The sequence below is a fragment of the Indicator indicator genome, chromosome 4, assembly GCF_027791375.1.
Source record: "Indicator indicator isolate 239-I01 chromosome 4, UM_Iind_1.1, whole genome shotgun sequence".
Lineage (NCBI taxonomy): Eukaryota > Metazoa > Chordata > Aves > Piciformes > Indicatoridae > Indicator > Indicator indicator.
Window position 1 is genome coordinate 24,644,824 of NC_072013.1, and position 24,715 is coordinate 24,669,538.

General features: G+C 37.9%; 1 protein-coding gene across 5 annotated transcripts in view; it reads left to right on the forward strand.

The window, feature by feature from the left end:
• Positions 1-24,715, forward strand: part of MARK3 (microtubule affinity regulating kinase 3) — a 60,752-nt gene that overhangs the window by 17,381 nt on the left and 18,656 nt on the right. For all 5 annotated transcript variants that reach the window (XM_054400598.1, XM_054400599.1, XM_054400600.1 and 2 more), the window contains 11 exons: positions 898-951; positions 8,257-8,305; positions 9,042-9,107; positions 11,570-11,640; positions 17,790-17,846; positions 18,612-18,848; positions 18,932-19,051; positions 19,772-19,871; positions 20,130-20,242; positions 21,012-21,165; positions 22,586-22,803. In XM_054400598.1, the coding sequence (XP_054256573.1) occupies positions 898-951; positions 8,257-8,305; positions 9,042-9,107; positions 11,570-11,640; positions 17,790-17,846; positions 18,612-18,848; positions 18,932-19,051; positions 19,772-19,871; positions 20,130-20,242; positions 21,012-21,165; positions 22,586-22,803 (1,239 nt within the window). The remainder of the gene's footprint in view (positions 1-897; positions 952-8,256; positions 8,306-9,041; positions 9,108-11,569; positions 11,641-17,789; positions 17,847-18,611; positions 18,849-18,931; positions 19,052-19,771; positions 19,872-20,129; positions 20,243-21,011; positions 21,166-22,585; positions 22,804-24,715) is intronic.

A 24,715-nucleotide genomic window follows, 5' to 3' on the forward strand; every position in this document is an offset into this window, starting at 1 on the left:
ACCATGTCCTTGGCTTCTGTAGCATTTCTTCTGGTATGTTTAGTCTCTAATTTAGAAAGGAAAAATACCAATTGGCATGTAATTCTAGAAAGATTCCCATTTCCTGTTCTAAGTCATCCTTTAGCCGAATAGTATTGCACTGAAGCTCATCTCTGAGCCTATTCACTGCCTGAGTTCCTCAAGTTCTGACCAGTTACAATGGTATTAAATTTCTCTTGATTATTATGTGAAAATTTTTATTTTGTTCTTTAATATTTCTGTGTAGTATTTACTGAAAAGACGAGAACCAGTAAAGGAGTGAAATTATATTACAATGGATTTTTGTTAATGCAGAAGTGGTATTTCTCTTCATATCCATCAGGGAGCAAATTGGTGCAGGTATTTAGTGAGTTTCCAAAGGTTAATTTAGTTCCTGCAAAATCAGTGTGGAATTACTTTCAAGTTGCTCTGAAATCTCTGCTTTCAGAAGCATCTTCACAAAATGTCAATGCCCAGTCAGTACTATGTAAACTGTTGTGTAATTATACTGTGTAAATATCTGTAGGCACCCTGCTCTCTATTAGGACAGCCTGGTGTTGGAGCCTCCACTGCACTAAGTGTAATGGGTCTTAATGTCAAGCGAAAGACTTAAGTGAGCTTCTGGTCTTCCTAAGCTTAAAATATGAGGGTTTTTTCCATTCTTGTTTAGTTTGTTGCAGTAAAAGTATATTACTCTTCAGCAGTTAATTCCAAGTGGTTTTAGTTTAAATACAAGTACATAATTTGCAGAACAAAAATGAGTGATTTTTTTTTTGGGTGTGGTTTTCATGTTTTCAATTTCTGTTAGAGGATTTGACTGTTTTATAATAATGCTACATTGTTCATGTGGAACATACTGATTATGAACTCTTCCTTTAGGTTGCCATAAAAATAATTGATAAAACACAGCTGAACCCAACTAGTCTACAAAAGGTAGGTTTTTACATTTAATCTTTGCACTGTATTGTAACTTGTTTTGTTTCACTACCTCCCTCCATTAACCTTGAATGCCTGTGCTGGAGAATTCAAGGCATTGCATACCTTGCACACATCTGACTACTGTATTTAATAACTAGTTTTGTAATAGATATTTTTGATAACCCCGCAGTAGTTCAAGATGAACTTGTATGGAGCTGTAAACTGAGAAAACAGTGATATTAGCTGCTTTCTTTGTCTCCCAAGCAACCCTATAGAGAGGACGTTTGTGGTTTGGTGTCATGCCCCCATGTCTCCTTCCTGCTGGTCGCTTTAAGTGTGCTTGTGTTCTGTCCTCTTAAAACTGGCCTTGGAAATAACTGCCTCTGGACTGAAGGCCAAGCAGTATCTATGCCTTTCGTGTAGTTTGCAGCAGGAAAGGTGATGCAGTTTTATGGAACAAATTGGGGCATGGCTGTTCTGGTTTCTTCCCTCTAGCCTTAAATGTTTAATGTGCTGTTACAGTTGTATCGCCTTATCTATTTCAGTAAGTAGTTTGGAGTGCCTGCAGGAAGTGCATTTAAATGTCATTTTTACCTCGGACTTTTCAAACTATGTCCTTTTAAGTGCTGCAGCAAAGGTTTTTTTTATTTACTTTTGAGTCCTTTGATTAAAAAAATCTTATTACAGTGTTTCTGTTTGAACAAGAGAATAATTGGGAAACAAAATTAAATAGTATTTCCAGAATAAACTGGAGAATATACACATTTTGATTTTATGCAAATGCTAAAACGATCATGTGACAAAATGTTTTTATCAAAATTAATTGTGCAAAAGTAAATTGGAAAAGCACACAAGTTCTTGTATTGAATGCTTTGGTTGAGAGGCAAAGAACATGTAGAAGAAAGGCTCTGCTTGAGCAGGTAGCAGCTTCATACTGACTTTGTAGACTGGATAGAAGTAGATATACTGCAGTTCCAGTTTTCTCAGAAGTTTTTTCAGCTTCATCCCTGAGGTTATTAGTAATTTCTGGGTAAGCAGGGAAAAAAATTAAATACATATTAGGTAATAATGATGGATTAGATGAAGTTGATTTGGATGGCAGATCGATGCAGTTTGGAATACCTGAAAAAAATGTTAAGTGCTTGAAGCACTTGGAAGAGAAACAGAAACTGTGTATTATGAAGGGGAGGGGTCAGGGCACAGAAAGAATGGCCAGAAAAAGGTAGAGCAGCCATGTTTTCAGACAAAAATGTGAAGTCTTAATCCATCAAATGGTGTTATCTTGAGATTGGGACGTAATGCTAGTTTGAGCTTGTATTCAGGTACAAAGCGAACCTTTTACAACTGACAGGAGTTCAGTTAGGCCACAAGCTGCTAGTGTGCTTGTTGACTCTCTTTCCTGGATTTCAGCCTGCTCTGTGTCCACTTATGTCTCTGTTGTAATTTTGGTTTTATTTGCCATTTATAAAATTAGATTATGAAGTGTAAATTGGTCTTGTATACTGATGGGTTTCTAAAAATCAGAGTCTGGAAGAACAATAGGGTAGAAATCAGATCAAATTTGTGGCAGGAGGTTGCCAATGTGCTTTCTTCTCCAAGCTCATTTGTTACACGAGCACAGAAAAATATTTCACAAGGTGTATCAGTGTTCTCAATTTAAAAATTGAAGGTAAATTTTCTTCAAATGCCTGCCTGTCGTAATAAGCAGAGTGAACGCACAACACATTACTCACCAGGTTTGCTTAATCAAAGCTGTTTTTGCAAACTCTTGCCCCTTTTACCCAAGCACAGTCAGTAGTTCCATAGCCTCAGTGTGTTTGACACCAACTGCACACGCGACCTGTAGATGGAGGGGAAGCTAAGATGGAAGTCCTTCTGATATGCAGTTCTGGGCAGACTGATGGGGAGGGAAGGGCTGTGCCCAGAAGAGGGTGTGGTATACAGTGTCTCAACTGCAGTGTAGCTGCAAACCCTAGTCATCCTTAGGTGGGGGAGCAAATGGTGATAAAGGCTGCCGGTTCTGATTTCCTTGTATCACATCTTCCACACTGATACTTCAGCTGCCAGAAAGAAGTTAACCTTGTTAAGGACTTGCTTTGCTTTCTGGAGCAGTAATTCTTGGTATGCCCTGTCAGTAAGCTCTGGGCGGCTGCCGTCCTGACAGCCTAATATTCAGCAGCACGGTTTTTCAGAAGAGTCGAGTTTCTTTGCTGCTGAGGAAGGCTGTCGTAGCCACATGCAGCTACTGCTAACTTGTTTTAGGACCTGATTGCTACTCTGCTACTCATGCTTAGCAAAGAGGAAGCTATAAGCAGTACTTCCCTACTGTTAACAAAAAGGGAATTCTTAGAGCTTTTTTCCCATGCCGGTGCTTGTTAGTCATAGTCACTGTTCTCCACAAATGTGTTCGTGTGCCCAGTTCCAGTGAATACTGGTCTCGCTGGAAACAAGTGCTGATGCTACAGTAGCTGACTTCCTCGTAGACACACCCCCACACCCCCAAAATTTTATTTTTTTTGTTTTGAATTAGCAATGCTGTTGTACGCTTGGGTGTTTTTTTTTGTTGAGTTTATGTAATAGCACTAAAGCACTTTTCCCTTTTTAGAACTTGGCTCCTCAGCCAAATGTTTTTGTTCATTATGTACAGATGTTTTGCCACTTGTTTTGGTCATTTTTTAGTTAAAGCTTGTAAGCGTTCTTAAACATCAGTTTTAACATGGTCCATATCCTTTCTGAAAGTGTATCAATCAGTATGTTAAAAACTGAAAGAAAGGGATGAGAATTTAAAATGCCCAGGGTTTTTTGTTTATAACAAGTTTGGTTTTTTTTTTTTTTTTTCTATTTTCAAGTTGTGGTTTCTTTGAGGCAAACTTGTATTGTGTAAAGGCTTCCTGCTTGAGGCTCCTAATTATATGTAGGGCATGTTTCAGTGAGTGGTTATCAGGAAGAGCCTAATACACTGGTCAAGCTTAATCTGGCTTGTTTCAACATCTCATGAAATCCCCCATCTTTTGGGGGATTATTTCCTGGATGTGTTGTTGCTCCACATCTGACAAGTGTACTGATTTCTTAGCATGCTTTTTTTCAGTACTTTTGAAATAATTTCTTACTGAAAATCTTGCAATAGCTAACACAGAAACAATTATAATCTGTGTACTGCTGTGTTCAAAGAGAGCTGGCTTAAAAGGTGGGTCCTTTTTTCTCCTCACTCCCTTGTTGTTTCAGTTGTGTCAGTATAAGAGAGTTCAAAACTAAATCAAGATTATTACTCAGGATGTGTCTGTGCTTCCATTGCTGGTTTGTTAGGGTTTTTTTGTACCTAGTTTGTCAGCTAGCAGTGTTAATTAAATGTAATTCTTTCCCCATATCTAACATGGTTTACAGTCAAAGGACCAGACCACAACAAAGCTGAAAGCCATTTGTTTGGCAGACTGAGGATGTTTGTCTTTGCCTAGAAACATTTGTAGAACTCCTGTTGATGGAAATGAGCTGTTCAGCAACTTGGGAGTAGTTTTTTATTTCTGTATTACAAAATAGTCATAAGCAGAGTTTTCAGTTGGCTGTCTTCCTTTATGGTCTCATTGTGACAAGTTCCTGAACTAAGAAAATTATTTTCCATATTGAGAAACTTCACGTTATGTCCTCCAATGTTACATCTGCTGCTGCTGTATTCCTGTGGCACAGAACCTCAGTTGTGTGGGCTTTTATCCCACCTGCCTGTTTTCAGTAAGTTTTACTATGTGATGATAATTACTACTTCATTTGCTAGAAGCTGATGGACATAATATTTTGGGAGGACAAAATCTAGGAAATATTTTTTCAGCTTGGTGTGTGAAAGTTGTGTGATGATTTAAATTGTATTCCTCCTTCAGAAATAGACTTTTAATACATAAGAGAGTGTCAAGCATTTGCAGACTTCCCTGTGGAAGTTGCTCTCTGTGTCATAATGCCACACATAACATTTGGAATGACTAGAGGAGCACAATCCACAATCTGAAGCATATACTTATCTCTAACTAAAATTACGATAAAGAATTTGGTGGTGCTTGTGTCCTATTCTCAGGTATTTTTATTTTTAATTTCCTCTGGGACAAAAATATTTTTTTTTTTAAAAGCTTGTTTCTAGTTGCCCCCTTCAACAAATGGCTCACATGTAGAAGCTACTTTTGACATGCTTCATTGAGGTTAGTAATGCAGAGTAGTCGTCTTGTGGACCAGTGGTATATTTAGAGCAGCCCAAAATGTGATACGAGCCTGACTATCACAGCAGACCAAGTTATGCAGTGTACAATGGAGGAAGTAGCTATCTCCAGCCAAATCAGCATATTTTAGTTTAAAAAAAAAAAAAGAAGAAAAGAAATTAATATATTCATTTACATGATAGTCTTGTGATTATTTTTAGCCTAATTTTTGCTGTCTCATTTTGTATTGCCCTTGGTTGACTGTTCTTGTTTGGTGGCACTAATTACAACTGCCTGTATTCACATACTTAATCCTATGAACATATCTTTCCTTTTTTTTTTTTTTTTTTTTTTTTTTTTTAGGTGGGTGAGCTGATGATAAGTAGGCTAATGGCTGAATAACAGCCAAGGTCTTCATCAGTGCAGCAGTTGCCCTTGGTGAGAGTCTGACCCAATAGGCTTTATCTGAGTATTGGGGGTGGAAGATACCAACAATCAGTTGAGAGCAAATTACACAAACTGTATTCAGAACTTTGAAAGCTGACCAGAGGCTTTCAGTTATATAAGCTATGATTGAAAATATTAATGGAGTATTCAGAATATATTCTATACCAGTTCAGCTGAGATGAATGAAAAATAAGAAAAAAAAATAGCTATAGATTCAACTGCTTTTAAATTTATGATGACCAGAGAGAGAGTGAAGTAGCTGACTGTGTTTAATTATATACAAAAAAGCTTCAGGAACAAAAGTGTTGTGGTGTTGTTCGGGTTTTTATTTGTTTAAAAAGGCAGCTTACTTACCCCTCTCGGGGAAAAATTAAAAATGCATGTATAGTTTTTGAAACTCTTATTTTGCAAGACCAGAAGTGTACTGGATCAGTCAATCCTGATTTAATTTCAGTGGCTTGTCATCTAGTGAAGTGTCAGGCACAGACCTGGATAATAAGATAATTAAAAACATTTGGAAAACTGGGTTTACTGTCTGTTCGTATAGCGCCATTCACAGCTGTGGCTGTAGTGTGGGGCAGAAGGTCTGTTGAGCGATGCTCCACAAATCTTGGTCTTCACAGAAATATCAGAAAGCATTTTGTTACATTAAAAGACAAAAAGGCACAAGAATTTTGTTTTGTTGACTCTTTTTTCTTGTTTCCTGTTTTTCTGTATTTCACTTTTTTTTGCTTTAATTGAGTAAGTACACCTACAGATATTTGAGTCAGTAGTAGTACATGTAGACATATTACATGCCTTCACTTTTATCTGAAATCTGACCTGAAGCAAATACTGCAGCAGCAATTTTTTGCTCTCTTGTCATTAATAACAGTGCTGTTGTCTGTTATTTACAGAACTCTATTTCTCCCAAGTTTATATTGCTGTGGAGCTGTCGATTTTTTTTTCTGATTCAGTCTCTTTACATTAATTTCAATATGATGTTACATTAGTGATATTTCTGTGCACGTAGGTGTTAGGTTTGTAATAAAACCTCTTGATTACTCCAATTTTTTGAAGCATGCTGTTAGAATATAATCAAGAATTAATAATGACAACCCTCTGGGGTCTTAGGCTGGCATGGGAACAGTCGCAAAGGAAAACCAGCTGCATAATGGACTGCTGTGTTGTGTACTGTCTAAAAAGGTAATGCTTAGGGTTTTCAGAAGTCAGTAATATTGGCACTTCTGGGGCTTTTTGGGTAGTAATTTTTACCTTGGGTCTTCTTTGGGAGAACTGCTATTAACCAACTTCATGAAAAGCAATGTTTTATATTGCAGTAACAACACCCATGGCATTTTTAGTATTAGGCTTAGGGATCAATGTGCATTTTATAATTTTCTTTTGTGTAAGAGTTTTCAGAGGCAAAAATAATTAACAGCTGATCAGTAATAAGCTTTCTTTCACTTATTTGTTAAATGTCATTCCCATGTTACCATCCAGTTGCAGGAGGACAGAGTTTATTGTGTGACAGGCAAAGTTGAACTCGGTGGAAATAACTACTCAAGCAAAACCCTCTTTGCATGGGTATTGCTGTTAGGGGAGCGAGGAGTGGAAGAAGGTTTCTTACAGTCACTAAATGCAGGCCTGTTGGTGTAACATCATTCTGCAGCTTGAAATGGGTAGTTGTACTTTCTAACCACCACCCATCCTGCCAAAATGGGTGTGCTGGGGTGGGTAAGGGAGCTACAATAGGAAACTTACAGATGGAGTGGTTTTTATTTGGTGAGTTGAGTGTTTTCTGTTAAACTCATTCCTGGACCTTGTGCCATCTGTCTGGGTTAGTAGCAATGTTGCATCAAGGGAAGCAGTCCAATCCTGTTGCATGGGAAGGTGGATGGTGAAGAGAGGGTGGGAGCAGGCGGGTCTCTCTGAGTCTGTACTCCTGAAATAATGACTGCTGGGGTCAGGAAACCACCATTTGTGTTCTGCCCTATTAATTTTGACTAGTACATTCAGTGTGTTGTACTGGCTGAGCAGGAGTGGAGACTGAATGGCAGTGACACAGCGGAGCTGCAGCAACAAACCCAGGAGCTGATGCTACTATGCCTCAGTCACGCTGCAGGAATAGTTCTGAAGGGCCAAGGGGGAGCCTTGTCTCCCCATCGCCCCATCTCTGCTTAACATTTGCTCCTTGCTGGAGTAGTTGCATAACACGGTTCTGGTGTGAGATAAAGTTCCCGATGCTTTTAATCTGTGAATTCCTGTTGTTGCACAGTAATTCCATGGCTTTATCAAAGTGCCAAAGAGAAAGTAGATACATGCCAGTAACATAGTGAAGTGGTCTTGAAAAGGTGCTTGGGGTTCAGGGGTTTCACACAATTCTGAAAACAGTATTTTCTGTGAAGAGGATGAGAGATGGTGTGAGATGCACTGGTCAGCAAGATGTGTGGGTTCATAACGGTCTTCTGGCCCCGAAAGTCTGTGAACCATAGAGTTAAGATCACTTATCTCTGGAGCTATGTGTGGGTCTTTTCAAGAGAGAGATATTAAAAAGAAACAGGCCCTTAACTCTTGCCTTCAATAAGTGCTTATTGCCATTGAAATACTAATAGTAATGCTTATCTTTTGTGTTTGTCAAAGTCATCAGGCTTTAGGAATAATGTCTGTTAGCTATTTCATTAACTTATTTCATGTTTTATGTTTATTTCAGCTCTTTAGAGAAGTAAGAATAATGAAGATCTTAAATCATCCAAATATAGGTACTTTATTTCTTTAACGTTTCTGACTGTGGAGAAATACAAACTTTTTCACTGATGAAATTGTGGTATGAGTTTAAAAACATTTCTGTTAATTTACTGTAAAGTAGCAGTAATACTTTTCAGAGCTGTGTGTTTAAAAAAAAAGGCAAAAAAACCCTCAAACAAACACAACAAACCCAAACAAAATCCAAAAACAAACCAAGCAAAAAATGTTTTGGTCTCTCCACAAAACTTATTTGCATAGGTAATTGATAATTTTGGTTCTAAGTACAATACTGATTTTTTACTAAATCCAGCTTCTCATTAAAAGTAAATGTATACTAAGCCCAAGTAATGGTCAAGAAATTGTTCAGGATTTATACATTTAAATCATGTATTGTTGCAGGACTGTCTGCAAAACGACAGCTCAGTTGTCACCATGTATGCTAGTTCAGTGCATAAAAATTGGCTATTGTTGATGCTCAAATATGTGGAAGTTTTGCTTAATCTAGTTGCTTTTCCTGTGTAACAGCAGCAAAGTATTGTTTCTCGAGAAAGTGTGCTGTGTGAGTTGACCAAATACGTTACATTCCATTTAGGAATGTTAGATAGAAAAAGCCTCTTTACAGCAATACACTGATATTGTCAAGCAGCAAAGAAATAGTTGTGCGTTCTTTTCTGTGACAGAATTGTGTGTGTTACTAATATAATTTTTCTGCAAGCAGTTAACTAATGAATAAATGGCTTTCTTTTCTAGTGAAACTATTTGAAGTCATTGAAACTGAAAAAACTCTCTATTTAATAATGGAATATGCAAGTGGGGGTAAGTACCTCTCTGCTGTGATAAGAAATCTAAACCAACTGCCAAATGGGAAGAGCACTTGTTTTCTTTACCATATTTTTTTAGCAAATACTAATATCATAATAATGTAAAATAATAAGACGAATCTCTAATGTTCTCTGGGACTTCTTTGGGCAGCATAATTCATTGTAACTTTTAAAACCAGCATTTGAATTTATTGCAGCTTGGTAACATTTGCTTTGTTTTCACAAGTCAAAATCAATGCAGGTCTATACATGGCCATCAGTTCTTCCTGTCCATAACAAATGCTGACTTTCTAAACTGATTGGTTCAGCTCCCTTCCTCTGGAGTCCTATTTTTTATAAGATAGTGGGTAAAAAACATGTTCAGATGAGACATTTCTGTGTTTAATTGTTGCTTTCAATGCAGGAATACTGCAACTTCCAGTTTTCATGTTGATGACATTTGCTTATCTTAATCAGAGACCTTCTACTGCCAAAAATTGTTAGGCTTAAGCTTTACACCATTTGAGGAAGAGCTTCAAACATTCATTATTTATTGTGGTGGGGAGGGTAGAATCATGCGTCATGCAGTGTCAAATATTTTCACCAGAGCTACAATTAAGATATTTGGGCTTAAGTTACTCCTTGCTGGCTAAAATCTAATAGCACTCAGCTTGTCAATGTGACCCTGTGGCATCAGCAGCTGGGAGTCTCACATAGCTGATACTGTAGTTTTGAGAGGGAGGTGCAAAGACTTTTTTTTGTTCAGAGGAAAATCAGCATTGAACTCTGACATTAGGTGATGTGGTTTAATTACTACAAATAATGATTACCTGCCTATGTTTTCTTCTAGCAGCTCCCTAAAATACCTAGCCAAGATTTGTCTAAACAGAAACAAAGTTGTTAAAATACTGGTTAGGACAGGTGTTTGTGGAGCCATCTCTGTGCTGTTTGATGGTACAAGAGTTAAAAGTGAAGTTCTGTTGCCATCTAGTGATTAGCTTTTAGGAGGCAGAAAGTCCAGCAGTTCTCTAAAAGCAGTGAGGATCTTTCTTAGTAATGGAGAGATACATGCTGTGCTGGTGTAAAAGGCCATGAGTACTACCCTTTGCATATGCCATGTTGTGGAAGACAGGAGTGGCTGGTAGTCTCAGTAGCAGGCATGAGTTTCCCATATTTCCTCTTTATCAAAGTACTGATGAGGCATCATACATATGAACTCTTTGGCTGCAAAATGAAAGAAACTGCCGCTACAGCTGCAATACTTTGCATTAATTTGGGATAATTCTTTCTCTGTTGTTCCTTTCCCTGAATTGTGAAGAAGTGTTCAGGTTTGTTCCATCAAAATTTTCAAAGAGAGAGCTGTGAGTTATCTGAGTCAATCATTAAAAGAAACACTGCAGAGGGAGGGAAGCAAGGCTAGTTTGTAAAATCCTGATGTTCCCTAAGATTGCTCAGTTGCTGCTTTTCCTGCTGCATGACTCTGAGGTTTGGGTGTTTGGGGTTTTTTTGTTTGTTTGTTTTTGAATTTGGTGGAGTTGCTTCTTTTCAAAAATGTGTAGTTACTCAACTCTTCCCTTGTGAGACAGCTAACTACCAAACAACATTTTCTTGTTTAGCGGGGGATATTTAGGTATATGATCCACCTCTGAAGTTTTTATTAATTTTGCATATTAGTGAAGAATTTTTAAAACTAGCCAGTTTTTAGGAGTTCTTATGTATGTGACTGTTTGGTCTTGGTAATGCAAATCTTCCATGCTCTTACAAACACATCAGGTGTTTCAATGGGCCGAACAGCAGTTTGTGACATGCCGTAAAATGACTGAATCAGTTAAAGGGATAAAATCAAAACACATCAGATCTTTAGTAATCTCCTTCAGCCTTCCACAACCATAGAACTTTGAGCTTGTTCAGGAATTATCCTTCTCAGTGTATCTTCCAAGCCTAGGTTAAAGCTAAGGTTTCTGGGCTTGGTCAGAAAATTTTTTTTTGCACAAAGGAAAAATTCTAGTGCTGGTATGATGGTCATATGTTCTCACATATGAAGCGTTTGTTTGGAACGTTTTGTTTGTTTTGGGGGGTTGGGCTTGGGTTTAGGATTTTTTTGTGATTGGTTTGGTTTTATTGGTTTTGGGGGGTTGTTTGTTTTTGTGGGACAAAAGAAATATTTGTGAGAGTCTGTGAAGAGGCACATGTCATCTTTATTTATAAAACAGAAGTATGCTGCTCAGTTTCTATCATAAATAATTGGAAGGAAATGTTTGGGTTGATTTTTGTCTGTATCCAGTCATTCATGAAGTCTTACTGTTTCTTGTATAGGAGATGATGGTATAGTAAATTGCATAGCAGTTGTTTCTTGCTTGAACTAGCCTGTAATCACGAACTTGAAGTTCAGTCATTCCAGTGAAGCTGCTGTGGGCAGCTGCTAGTGAGGAATAGATTCTGAACTAAACATTAATTTCTCTTGTTATTGAATTGTAGGGGAAGTGTTTGATTATCTGGTTGCACATGGAAGAATGAAGGAAAAGGAGGCTAGAGCTAAATTTAGACAGGTATGTATAATGTTCCTATACGTCAGCTTTCCACTCTCTGTTTTTAATGATAAATTGAGTAAAATGTCTCTTGTGTTGTTTAGCATGTTGTGGACTTGTAGTCCTGAGTGAGGAAGAACTTGGGTTAGAGTAGTACTTTGAGGGGATTAGTAATCCATTCAGTGGTGCCAGTTTCTTTAGTACTGTGTCCGGGTGTCCAGGAGTGCCAAAATGCAGTGTCTGTGGTATCTGGAAGCATGCTCCATTCCAAAATGCATTTCCTCTGGACTGATTTCATAAATCCTTAGTTCAACTGGTCTGTACCATTTTGGAAATTCTTCACATGAAACAGGCCAGTTTCAGAATATGCAGGTGGTGTGTCTAACAGGGATCAGTCCACATCCATCCACTTACATAAAAAGATGAAGTTTAATAGTTGTTCTAAAAGTCATGGAAAAGTAGTTTCATTAGTTTTCTTTATGATGGATAAACTAGCCCTGCAAAGATGTTGGAATTTCATAGATATGTAAAAAGCATTTCCAAATCTCTGCTTGTGTAGCGTGTAGAGTTTCATTTGCAGCTCTGACCTGTCTGAGCAACTTTTCCCCCCACACCCTGTTCTTTTGCTTCTGTTATTTCCATGCCTTTGGTCACTTGGATAGCCTAGATAATGTAAAAAGTAATAAATATCAAAATTATTCTTCTTCTTAATGACACTTTAATGAATAGGGACAAGAGTGTTTTATTGAATGATATGTAGGGGTTTTCAACTGGTGAATTGTGGCAGTGATGTGACAGTCATTTTCAGTGATGAAAGGGGAGGCTCCCGTAGGTTCACTTCATAAGCGTGGCCATATAACACCAGAAGAAATTTGATGTGAGATATGAGACTTCTAGGAAATCAGTTAATTACTTTCACAAAATGCCTTCAAAATAAAACTTCTGCATTTCTCTGGTATGTGTAGTGTGACCAGAAGGAGCAGTTTGGGAAGCAGGAAACTGTGCCACAATTGTTTTGCTCCCTCTGCCTCATAGTAAAAACTGTGTGACAGCAGGATAAGGAATAAGCTCAAAAGTAGCAATGAAAGTAGAGAAAATATAGAAATTTATTTAAACCAAATAAGGAGGAAACAAAAGGATTCTGTGAAATATTTGTTCCTTTGTGTGGTTTTTTTTTTTTTCCCTTTTAAATTTTCTATTTACCCTCTTTAATCTTTTGGGGAAAAAAAGAAGAAGAAGAAAAGGCAAAAAACCCCAACCCCCCCAAGCAAACAAAACCCAAAAAAAAAGCAGCTGCAGACTTTATATCTCCGGAAGTAATTTGTGCTTTCTGGAGTTATACAACTTCATAGTAAAGAAAATCTTTCTTCTTTTTTAACAAAATTTTACATGCCTTTTTAAAGCTGCTTCCCTGCCTTTCATATTCCAGCAGAGAGAGAACTTCCCTTTGTGACTGAGGGGTTTTTGTGTGTGTTCCTGTATTGCAGTAGATGTGATGGTTTATGCAGCAGTCATTCCCACTTCAGCCATCTCCTCTAAATCCCAGGCTGTTACCTTGCTCTTTGTAATATTGCTTGAAGAGATTCAGAGTAATTTGAGAGGATTTTCTTTACTCTCTCAGGTGTGAATATTGAAAACTTATACTAGTATGGCTTGCTGCTCCTTGTCCTCAATTTCTTTTATTAGGACCTGTGTGGAAAAAGAACTTGCAGTATTCTGTTGAAATTGCGTGTTTGTTCAAAATTACCTTTTTCCCCCCCTAACAATTCATCTTCCCTTTTAAGTTTGACCTGTGGTGACAGGTCAAACACGTTTTACAGGTATACTTAGTGCTTAGTTTTAAGGGATAATGTTGGTAGTAGAGGATATATGCAACTTCATTTTTCAGAAACAAATGTGAAGGGAAAGAATTTAAAAGGTAAATTACCTGCTGAACTGAGTATTTGACCTATCAAAAGTTGATTTTCATGTACTTCAGATTCTCAGTGCCTTTTTTCCCCATTTTTTGTACTCAAGTAGGCAGAATGCTGCTTCTAAAGAGAGATAGGTGCCCTCTCTTGAATGGAGACTGAGGAAGGAATCTTGTTAATGCTTATAAATATCTAAAGGGCAAATGTCAGGAGGGTGAAGCTACGCTCCTTTCAGTGGTGTCCAGTGACAGGACAAGGGGCAATGGACGCAAACTGGAACACAGGAGGTTCCATGTAAACATAAGAAGAAAATTCTTTACTATGGGGGTGGCAGAGCACAGGAACAGGCTGCCAAAAGAGGGTGTGAAGTCTGTATCTCTGAAGGCATTCAAAATCCACCTGGACATGTTCCTGTGTGATTTATTCTAGGTGAGTAAATCCTGCTGTATCAGGAGCATTGGACTAGATGATCTTCACAGGTCCCTTCCAACCTCTCTCATTCTGTGATCCACTGAAATACACAAAAGTATGTTTTAATTTTCGTGTATGTCTTGTCTCCTGCAACAGGCAGCTTTGCTCTCTCCTCACTCAACAGCTGCCTTCCTGGCCACCAAGCTCAACGAATTCTAGAGGATTTTGGTCTCAGATGTGATGCTCTTGAGAGCTTCAAAAGCATGAGCACCTGGGAAAAAAAGAGAAATCCAAGGAGAAGAAGCTATAGCATGAGCTCATTGTGCAATACTAGGGAGAAGGGCATGTGCACAGGACAGAAATCAAACAACTTTGATCAGAGCATGGCGTTTATTAGATGCTAGGACTCTAGCCATGGGACAGTGTAAAAGGAAACTAGATGTTACTGAGTATGTGAGTCATAAAGCTATTCATTTCACCTTATTGTAGTTCCAGAATAACTTGGTACAGCTTTTAGCCAGTTGTGGAGGGAAAATGCTCTCTGGAAACCTTTTATCTGATTCAATACAGCTGTTCTTAGGTTAGATAGGGACTTAAGACATAAAGGTTTTTTTGTTTTGTTTTTAATTTGTTAACTGTTTTAACAGATGGTGGCTCTGTTTAAACTGAAGAAACAGTTGTGCCATGATATTAAGCTTAGTTCTTACAATAGGTTGTATTATATTGTGTCTTCAGATCCTATTTCTTCTTTGAGTAGATGTGATTTCTGGATCAAACACTTGTGTTTTATCTGAGAAGGCAGTTCCTCTGTAGCAAGTAAAGAGCAGAATTTGGTAATTCTCTTTTTGCTTCTGAAAAAAAAAAATCAAACTAATTTTTTGTTACATACACTTAAGGTTTTAGCAGGAAAAAAGAATGCAGAATGTGTTATTCCAGTCACACTTGACAAGGACCACAGGAGAGGGTACAAATACTAAAAACACAGCCATGCTCTGCGTTCTACATTGCAAAGTTCTTTTGTGCAGCCATGTGTGAGAAATTCAAATCCAGGAAGTTTTGTGTTCTTAATATCACCTTGTCTCCTGTTACAGACTTCCAAACAGCTCTGGTTCAATCTTACCTCCTCCTCTGTAGAAAAATCTGTCCATCTGGATAAAAATTAATTAAAAAATGGGACACTAAGACTCGTGGCAGAGGGTCTCCCAAAAATCCTTCTCTTCCATTACTGAAACCAATTAGATAATGGTCTCCTTCAGTCTTCCCATGATATCCCTGCAGAGGCAGTTCAGAAATCTTAATGCTGGTAGATGTTAGGACAGATATTGGGGAAAAAGAGTAGAAATTCAACAAAATACATCTTTACTTTAGTGTTCCATTTAAGAAGAAAACACTTGTGGTGGTGTGGAAGGGATCTTGAGAGGCTGTATTTCTATCCTCTTGTCCTTCATTCCTTAAGAATGGTTTCTCTGCCTAGAGGTAACTTGCTCTAACTTGTTCTTTAAAGCCTGTGATTATATAAATTATTTTTAAAAAATTCCTCCCAAGAAATATATTTCAAAGCTCCAACGGTTCTCTCTAGCAAAAAAAAAAAAAAAAAGTCCTTCTGTTACTGCTCCCTACCTGCAGAGCACTGTCAGATTTCTCATGCTCAAGCAGGTTGGGGCTGGAAGGGGAAGATGGAAGAAAAGTGAGTCAATCCAGTGCAGCTGTGCTTTGTGCTATTTTTTCATTCACTTCTGACTGTTGCTCCTTAATTATTAACGTTATACACATTACATTATTTCCCTTCCATTTAGATTGGAGGCAGTTTTGCAGTCTCTGTGCTATTTTGTTGCAGTGCAGTGTAATTCAAAAGCATCTCTGAAGGAAACTTCTATTTGTCTGCAAGCCCTTCTTTAGTCAGATAGTCAGAGTAAAAGCAGTTTAGGAGTGAGAGGGTATAGTGCCGTATCTCTGCAGTCCCAAATAAAGTTTGAGGTGTTCCTTGTGCTGTCAGCCTTTAGAGCCCCTGCAGAGCGAGCTTGCAACTGACAGTAAAGTAATGGTATCAGAGAGAAAGTAAGGAAACCCAAAAGGATGATACAGGTAGTGGTGTGGGCTATTTCAGTAACGGTAAAAAACTGAACTTGGAGTTTGGGATCATGGCATGGTTTGGGTTGGAAGGGACCTTAAAGACCATGTAGTTCCAACTCCCTGTAACACGGACAGGGATGGCTTTAACTGTTCTCTGTCATCATTTTTTTTTTATCAGGAACTGTGTAGAAAAGGTTCAGAGTGCTCAGTGCCCCATCTCACCTGACCATACATGTTTGCAGGGATGGAGCATGTACAGCATCCTTGGGCAATATGTTCCAGTGTTTCACCACCCTCATTGTAAAAAATGTCTTCCTTATATTTAGTCTAAATCTTCCCTCTTTTTGGTTTAAAACCATCACCTCTTGTCCTGTCGCAGCAGGTTCTGCTGAAAACATTGTCCCCATCTTTCTTGTATGCTCCATTTAAGTACTGAAAGGTCACAAATAAGGTCTTCCAGGAGCCTTCTGCTCTGCAGCCTGAACAACTCCACCTCTCTCTGCCTTTCTTCATAGAAGTGTTCCAGCCTTGATATCATTTTTGTGCCTCTCCTCTAGAGAAAGAAACAGATTGAAAGTGTAGGGAATGGAAATATTGCAGCTTTTCATAGACTGCTTGGTTTCTAAGGTAGCATTTTGCATGTGTGTAATTCAATAATACAAGGGTACAAGGATCATAACATTGGTGCTTAGGTTTCAAATGCAAAAATGACTGTAGGTAGGTCAGTTGTTTGACTTACCAAGAACCTTACTTTCACCTACTCAAAATACTGGGAGGGAGAGCCATTGTGTCTTACACTACAGAAGGATGCATCAGCTAAGCTGGGCAGTCTCATCATGAATTATTTCTTGTAACAGTAATGATACCTCGCCTTTTTGTGTTGGAAATCTTAATATGTTTATTTAAGCACAGTTATTAGAGTAAATTATTTTTATGTGCAGTTTCACATAATTTTAAGTTATAACATCTGCCTCACTTCCAACCATGTATGCTGCATACATACATTTGACAGCATTAATGATCATGTAATGATAAGACTTTGCCCAGGTTTTCCATACATGCAAGTTCTGCAGCAGTGGTTGTGACTAAAGCGTATGCTAGGATGCTGTACTGTGCATATAACTTACATACTTTGCTATACAAAGCAGGAAAAATTCAATGATGTTTGGAAATTACGATGAAAGAAATTACCCTATTACATTTGAGAGACTTGGAGAATTTTTTCCATTGAGCTTGCTACTCTTCTACAGTATAAAAAAATGTGATAAACCATATGCGCTTGGACAGCATGCCTTTGTCAGATGCATAGTTGCTTCTCACTGTGCAAGTTTTGACAAGCTGTTTCCCAGTGTTTTCCTCCAGTAGCTAAACCTGTTTCTTAGCCTTTTTTCTCCATTCTGCAGCTGAAAAAACACTTTTGGAGGGAGACCTGAAAAACATTAGTCCAGAGAGAAAGCTTTTATAGCTGTATACAGTATTGGAATGGAAATACTTCAATAACCTTTCTGAAAGTCATTGTTTCTACTGGTCTATAATTAGCCACACAGGAAAAACAAAATCCTCTTTCAAGTGTAGTAGAAACCAAACAGATCAAATAACAAACACCTAAGTTATTAAGCAGCTTTTCTGCAAATTTGGTGATCACTGTAGTAGTTGACTATGTAGCTCTAAGTGGGTAAGTATGTGTCAGCTTTAGTAGTAAACATGGAACTTTCTGATGAAAACTCCTGTTTCTTTGAGATGTCACTTACATAATTGGGCTTGTTTTCTATCCAGATAGTATCTGCAGTGCAGTATTGCCATCAAAAGCACATTGTTCATAGAGATCTCAAGGTGAGTGGAAAATATGTGAAGTGTGCGTGTGTCAACTTCTGTACCTGTGGATGTGATCTTTATTGTAGTGAACATTAAGCTTTCTGGTTTTGTTTTTTGGTGTTTCTGTTTTGTTTGTTAACGTTCTAGCAAACTTTGAAGTGTGTTTACAGTATAGAACCATTTCAAATAAAAGGAAGAAGACTTTGTAAGGCATTTAAATACAAGTTTCTGTGACTACTGAAAGATAGTCTTTCACCCTGTGGTCAGACTCAAATCTGATGCAGGTCAGTTTGATAGAAGTATGACAAGTTCTGGTCTAAACCAGAGTGAATTATCAATTACAATGATGAAACTGAAGTGTAGCTTGGCATGAAATGGTATATCCTTTCTTTAAACTGTGCTTTCAATCTTAATAGTGTAGCCACATAACTTGTGCAACATATCATAGCTTTGTAACTTAAATAAAGCAAACAAACAAACAAAAAAACCCCAAAACCATCAAAAGTAAATGAACAACAAAACCCCACCAACTTAAAAAAAAACCCAAACAACAACAGAAAAACCCCGAACACCTGAAAAAAACCTCCCATAGTCTGAAGCTGTGGTCTGGAGTCTCTTAAAATAGGGGATATGTGAATGATAGACTAAAGCACACCTAAAGACCTTACAAGGCAAGGAATGTTAAGCATTATTTCAGCCTATTTTCTTCTGATTAAAAATGAGCAGTATCGTTCTGAATCAAGTATTCTAAGTTCATCTTACAAACCATTCTTTTTCTTCCAGGCTGAAAACCTATTGCTAGATGCAGATATGAACATTAAAATAGCTGACTTTGGGTTTAGCAATGAGTTTACAGTTGGAAATAAACTGGACACCTTTTGTGGCAGCCCACCATATGCTGCTCCAGAACTCTTTCAAGGGAAGAAATATGATGGACCTGAAGTAGATGTTTGGAGTTTAGGTGTTATTCTCTATACTCTTGTGAGTGGATCTCTTCCTTTTGATGGACAGAACTTAAAGGTGCGTCTTTTTAGTGCTTGGCATGTTTATCTAATGTTTTAAGTGACTTGCTGCTTAAAACTGTTTGTTCTTCTGTTCCTAAGGAACTTAGAGAAAGAGTGCTAAGGGGAAAATACAGGATTCCTTTCTACATGTCCACAGACTGTGAAAACCTCCTCAAACGTTTCCTGGTGCTAAACCCAACAAAAAGAGGCACTCTAGAGGTAATAAGATGCATCACAAAACTAGACAATGTATTTTATGAACTGCATTTTTGAGCTGTAACATGCTGTCATACCGTTCCTGAATAGTTACTTGGATTGGGTTTAGGAGGAGGAGTGTTGAGTAAAGTCTGTTGACTTTTTAAAAGATTTTATTTACTGGGGTTACAAAACACCTGATTCTGCAGTTACTGTCAAAATTAATGTGACACTACATTGCATGTGTCATATAACTTTTCCTGATGGTTACCTTGTGGATTCTTGTATTAATAGATGATCCACCAGGATATTTTATACCACATTTTCAAGTGTGAACTGGCAGTACTGGCTGCTAGGTGGTTTTGTCGTTGTCTTTTGCCTGCATTTTGTACTATCAAGAAGGAGAAAGGCCAAGACAATACTGGCTACAGTGGACTTCCATAGTTAAGGCTGGACCTACTAGACTCTGCTATCAGATTTGTTGCACTGCTTCTGTTCTGGTTACAGGCTTTTAGCTTTCAGCTATGTGCTGGAATGCAGCTGACTGGGAGGCAGCTTGGCTTGATGTGCTTAGCTGCTTCTTCTCACTGGAGCAAGACAAAACTGAATAGGTACTGGGACCTGTTCCGGAAACAGAAAATTAGAAGTGTCTTTAGTGTTTGATAGATAGGGGAGTTGTTCTTTCAGCAATTCCTTGTCTGTGCTGATAAGTGTACTGTACTAACAAAATCCGGTATTTTACAGCAAATTATGAAGGACAGGTGGATCAACGCAGGGCATGAGGAGGATGAACTTAAACCTTTCGTTGAACCAGAACTAGACATCTCGGACCAGAAAAGAATAGGTAATCCAGTATTTTTCAGAATATAATATTGTTTGCATGATATAGGTGAGGGTTTTTTCCCTCTACTGCTCTGTTTGCCATTTGGAAAAAAATCAACTAGTCTTATTAATATTGAAGTTTCATCAGGCTTATGTTTTCACATTTAATTGTTCTGTTTAATTCTTTAAATGTTCCATTCTTTCTCTTGAACTTAAACACTTATCCAGCTTAAACATCAAGAGTGTTTCTGTCATTTATAGAATGTGTGTTTGTTTTTAGATATTATGGTAGGAATGGGATATTCTCAAGAAGAAATTCAAGAATCCCTCAGTAAAATGAAGTATGATGAAATCACAGCTACGTATTTACTGCTAGGAAGAAAGTCATCAGAGGTAAGTACTATTCTTAGTAACACAAAGAAACAAAGGAGTTGAAAAGTATCCTTACCTAAGTAAGAAACAATATTTAAGTCAGTAATTGTAGGCATTGCATTCCTGCACAAAAGTCCATGACACTTAAAATCACATTATTCTAATCATCAGTGTCAGCTGTTCAGATGAATGCAGGGTTTTTTCCTCACACCATTCTCAGTTAAACTTTTGCCTTTAGGCTCCCCAAAATGACCCTGCTTGCTCAGCAGTTACTCTTCTAAAGGACTTTGTATACCAGTTACTGTCCTGTCTAGTCTAGGAGCTCGAGCATGAATGTGCCAGCTGTGTAAGTGTTTTAAGAGAGCCAAGAATCAGGACTGATGAACCTAAAAAGTTCCTGCATTGTAGATTACCTTTGCATGTGATGCAAAGAGGGCTTGGCATCAATAAGATGCTCTTTGTTCCTCTGCTGGAGGAGTTAGTTTGATGGCTTTCACAAAGTGTGTACTCTCTTCCTGTTAAAGTCTTAGCAGAGAGTACTGAAAGTAGAGTGAGATTTTCTTTATCTAGTTGTCCTTCGAGGAGCTGCAAATTCTGCTGAGCTTTACCTAAGACAGTTGCACAGCAATCAAAGAGAACTTGAGGCCTCTAAGCAGATTCTTTACTGTCACAAAATTTCCTATGTAGCAGAGCTATCATTCTTCTGCTTCCCTGTAACTGCTCCCATAATGTGGTAGATGTTTAATTTTTATCTGAACTCCTTGTTTTAATATTCTCATTTGTATTGTAGTTGGATGCAAGTGATTCAAGCTCCAGCAGCAATCTTTCACTTGCCAAAGTTAGGCCAAGTAGTGATCTTAATAATAGCACTGGACAATCTCCTCATCACAAAGTTCAGAGAAGCATATCTTCTAGCCAGAAACAGCGGCGGTACAGTGATCACGGTGAGCAATTACAATTTTCAGTGTTGTAGAATGTAATGGCTTCCAGTTCTGTTCCATCTATGAATTTGTCTCCATCCCCCAAAGGCAAGAAGCATAACAGCATGGTGGCTAAATAATTTACTGAATAACTAATGTTCAAAACCAGCTTCTAGATGAATACTGAATGCACCAACTTCATTCTTTTATTCTGCCTTGTGCTATTCCTTGCATTTCTCACTGTACTGGGAAAGTCTTGTTAGACAAATGAAGAGCCCTCTTATTTTTTGGAAAAAGCACAGTACTCCTCCCCCATGCTCTTGTGTGTCTGCTCAGCTTTTGTTTTCTTTTGACACTAGTAGGTCAACTTGTGTCTAAAACTTGAAGAAATGTCAGCTTTCCAGTATTTCTTGTTTCCTGAGGGTAGTGTCACTTGATTGTCCTGCAGGAATTAAATTTCTGAAGAACAGTGACTTGGACAAACTTAGAAATCTTCCACTTAATAAGTGTGCAAGACAGTAGCTTAGGGTTTTCTAACTATCTTAAGCATCTTCCTGCTAAAACAGTGACTCATAAAAGGAGTCTCTGTTTAGGTCTACTTTTGAATACCTTAAGTGCATTCAAAGGTTGCTTTCCTTGGGGAGTTTCCTGAGATTACTGTGGTTTTACTGAGGTTACTGTGTTTTGTGATCTTTGTTTATGTGTGTGTATTTTGTATATATTTCTATGCATTTTTATGTGTGTGTATATACATGGACTTTCTGATGTCTTATTATTAAAACACTAACAAGAGAGTTAATGTATCTTCATGTATGGTCTTCTGAGGAGGTGTAATTTAGGCAGCAGAAAACACAATCTTGATATCTACACAGGCTTTTCCCAGTGTCCAGGAACTTCCTAAAGCAAGAGGTAACTTGGGACTGTTGAACAGGCTGCCACACTCTCAACCAGGTGTGCAGAAAGTTTTCTGTCCCTGGCACACCTGAGAAAGCTGGTGGCAAACCACTGCTATACCGTCTCAGGAGCCTGGTTTTATCAGAAATTGACTTGAGCAGCATGTGCCAGCTTTGTGCTAATGGAGGATTGCCTGGTTTGAATGAATCAGTTACTTGTTAAGCGTCTTTAAGATGACTCTAGAGGGTTTTTCCTAGCAAGTGAAACTGGTGTCAGTACTCAGAATACAAGAAGCCTCTGTAAAATTAGTAATTCTTTCATGGAAACCAAGTAGTGTCTTCACATGGAAAGGTTTTTTTTGGTGTTTTACTGTCTTCTGAAATACACGTATTTCAATAATTTTAAATAACTGTATTTTTTGCAACTCTGATTCCAAGTGTTAATTGTTTTGATTCTCATGTGTGATACATTTCCATTGTAGTGAAAAGATAGCTGCTGAACTTCTGAGAAGAAAAGGCCTTTTCCTGTTTCTTTTGTTTGTTTTTTTAAGCTGGACCATCCATCCCCTCAGTAGTGGCATATCCCAAAAGAAGCCAGACTAGTACTACAGAGAGTGACCTCAAAGAAGAAGGAATTCAGGCAAGAAAATCCAGCAGCAGTGCTGTTGCAGGAAGAGGAATTGCACCAGCTAGTCCGATGCTTGGAAATGCCAGCAATCCAAATAAGGCTGATATTCCTGAACGTAAGAAAAGTTCAGCTGTTCCTAGTGTAAGTAAAAATGTCTTTTTTTATCAAGACCATGAAATGTTTTTGAGAAGTGGAAAAGTCTCAAACCAGTGATTTATCAGTGGTGTTGATACTACTTTTCATCAAGAGTAAATGTAGGTACCACATATTGTTGCATCTTTTTACCCCTGCATCAGTCAGCTACTTAAATTACCTCTTAATGTTCCTGTAGTATGTAGGTATTAATCATTAGCACTAGTAGCTGTTAGTGAACAATTTGAGTACGAAAAATAATTTCAAAAAGAAAAAAGAGATTGGAACACAAAGGCTGTCCCTTGAAATGTCTTAGAAGTTAGATTACTTCTCATACCAACAGCTACTCTTTCTGGCCTCTGTACAGAACAACAAAATTTCTGGGTTTATTATTCTATTTTGTAGTTTCCTGTGTAAAAGGAGCCACCTAATTTTTGTTCTTAAAAAGGCTATTCCAAGTCATAGTTATGTATATTATCAAAGACATGTAGCTCTAAAAACCATTCAAAGGTGTATTTCAACCTGCATTTAAAAGCTGTGTGCCTGGCTTCTGTACTTGTGGGCTTCCCCCATCTGCCTTCAAACCTCAACAATAAAAAAACCTGCACCACACTGAAGTGTGCCACTGGTGAATTTACAGGGTTGAGCAGTAGGCAGTGTGTCAAGAGAGAAAATCTTCTGCTTGGTTTGGCTTTAACTTGCAGATTCTCTGGTACCTCCCTCTGAGGTATGTTTTCACACAACAACTCTTGAGTCTTGTAACATCTAGTTTATAAAACTTTGGAATTTTCTATTGAAAAACTTCCTTGTTTTCAGAAGCTGCTACTTCCCAGTCCTTTACTCAACTTTCAATTAAGTGATTTATTTTTCTTTAAATCTTTTCCCACAAAGCTGTCATATTTTGTCATATGCTCTGCACCGTTACTTAAATTAGAACAGAACTTCCGGAGCTCACAGCTTTTTGACAATCTGAAGTGAAAGAAGTAAAATAAGGTTAATTTTACTTTATTGGCTCTGTGTTGTCAGTTGGCTCAGTGGCTGATAGTGACTTGGCTAAAGTCAAAGTTTCTTTGGAAAGACATGTCTCCTACTGTAGCACCTGTTACTCATAAATGTGAACAAGAGCTCAGAATTTTGGGGGACCATTTTCTGATTTTTTTTTTTTTTTTGTGTGTGTGATCTCTTTCCCTTGTTTTTTCTATCAGTCCAGAAACCATTCAGGCTTAGTTTCTTCTTACATGACAGTGCATAGCTACAAAGTCTCAAATACTAGGATAATCAAATCAGTTTAGTCCTACATTGGGCTACGCTCAGTATTGTTTAGTGCTTATTCAATGGCTTTGCATCACAGTTACAACATATTTTACAAATCTTTCTGTGTTTTGATTCGTATTTCTACACCACCCCTGGATCCTGGGGATTTATTCAGTAGTCATATATCAAATTTCATACTAGTGTAGCTGAAATAAAATTTGATCTGATAACCATGGGACACTTCTCATTCAGTGTGCAACTGATCCAACTGATCTCTTAAAAGCAATGGTTTAAGGTGATGGAATCAGACTTGTGATGTCCCTTAATTAGTGTTTAAAATGGTCTCTGTTCATAGCTCTTCATGTCAGACAGTGCAAACTCTCCTGTGTGTTTTTTGTTTGGTTGTTTTTTGGCTTTTTCCCTGCTAGAGATTATTCTTTCTGGCTCTTGGAAATGCAAGGAGGTACTGCCTTACTACATAATTGCTGGAACTGAGAAGGGAGTTTTATTGCTTACAGTATTGGCATGCATCTGTAGGATTAAAAAGGATGTTGGTGCTGCTATACTGTCCTGAAGCTGAAAAAAGCTTGAGGTGGAGAGAGTTTGTGTTCTCACTGAACACTTAGAACTTAAGTTTTAAAATGAGAAATATGTTGAGAAAATCACT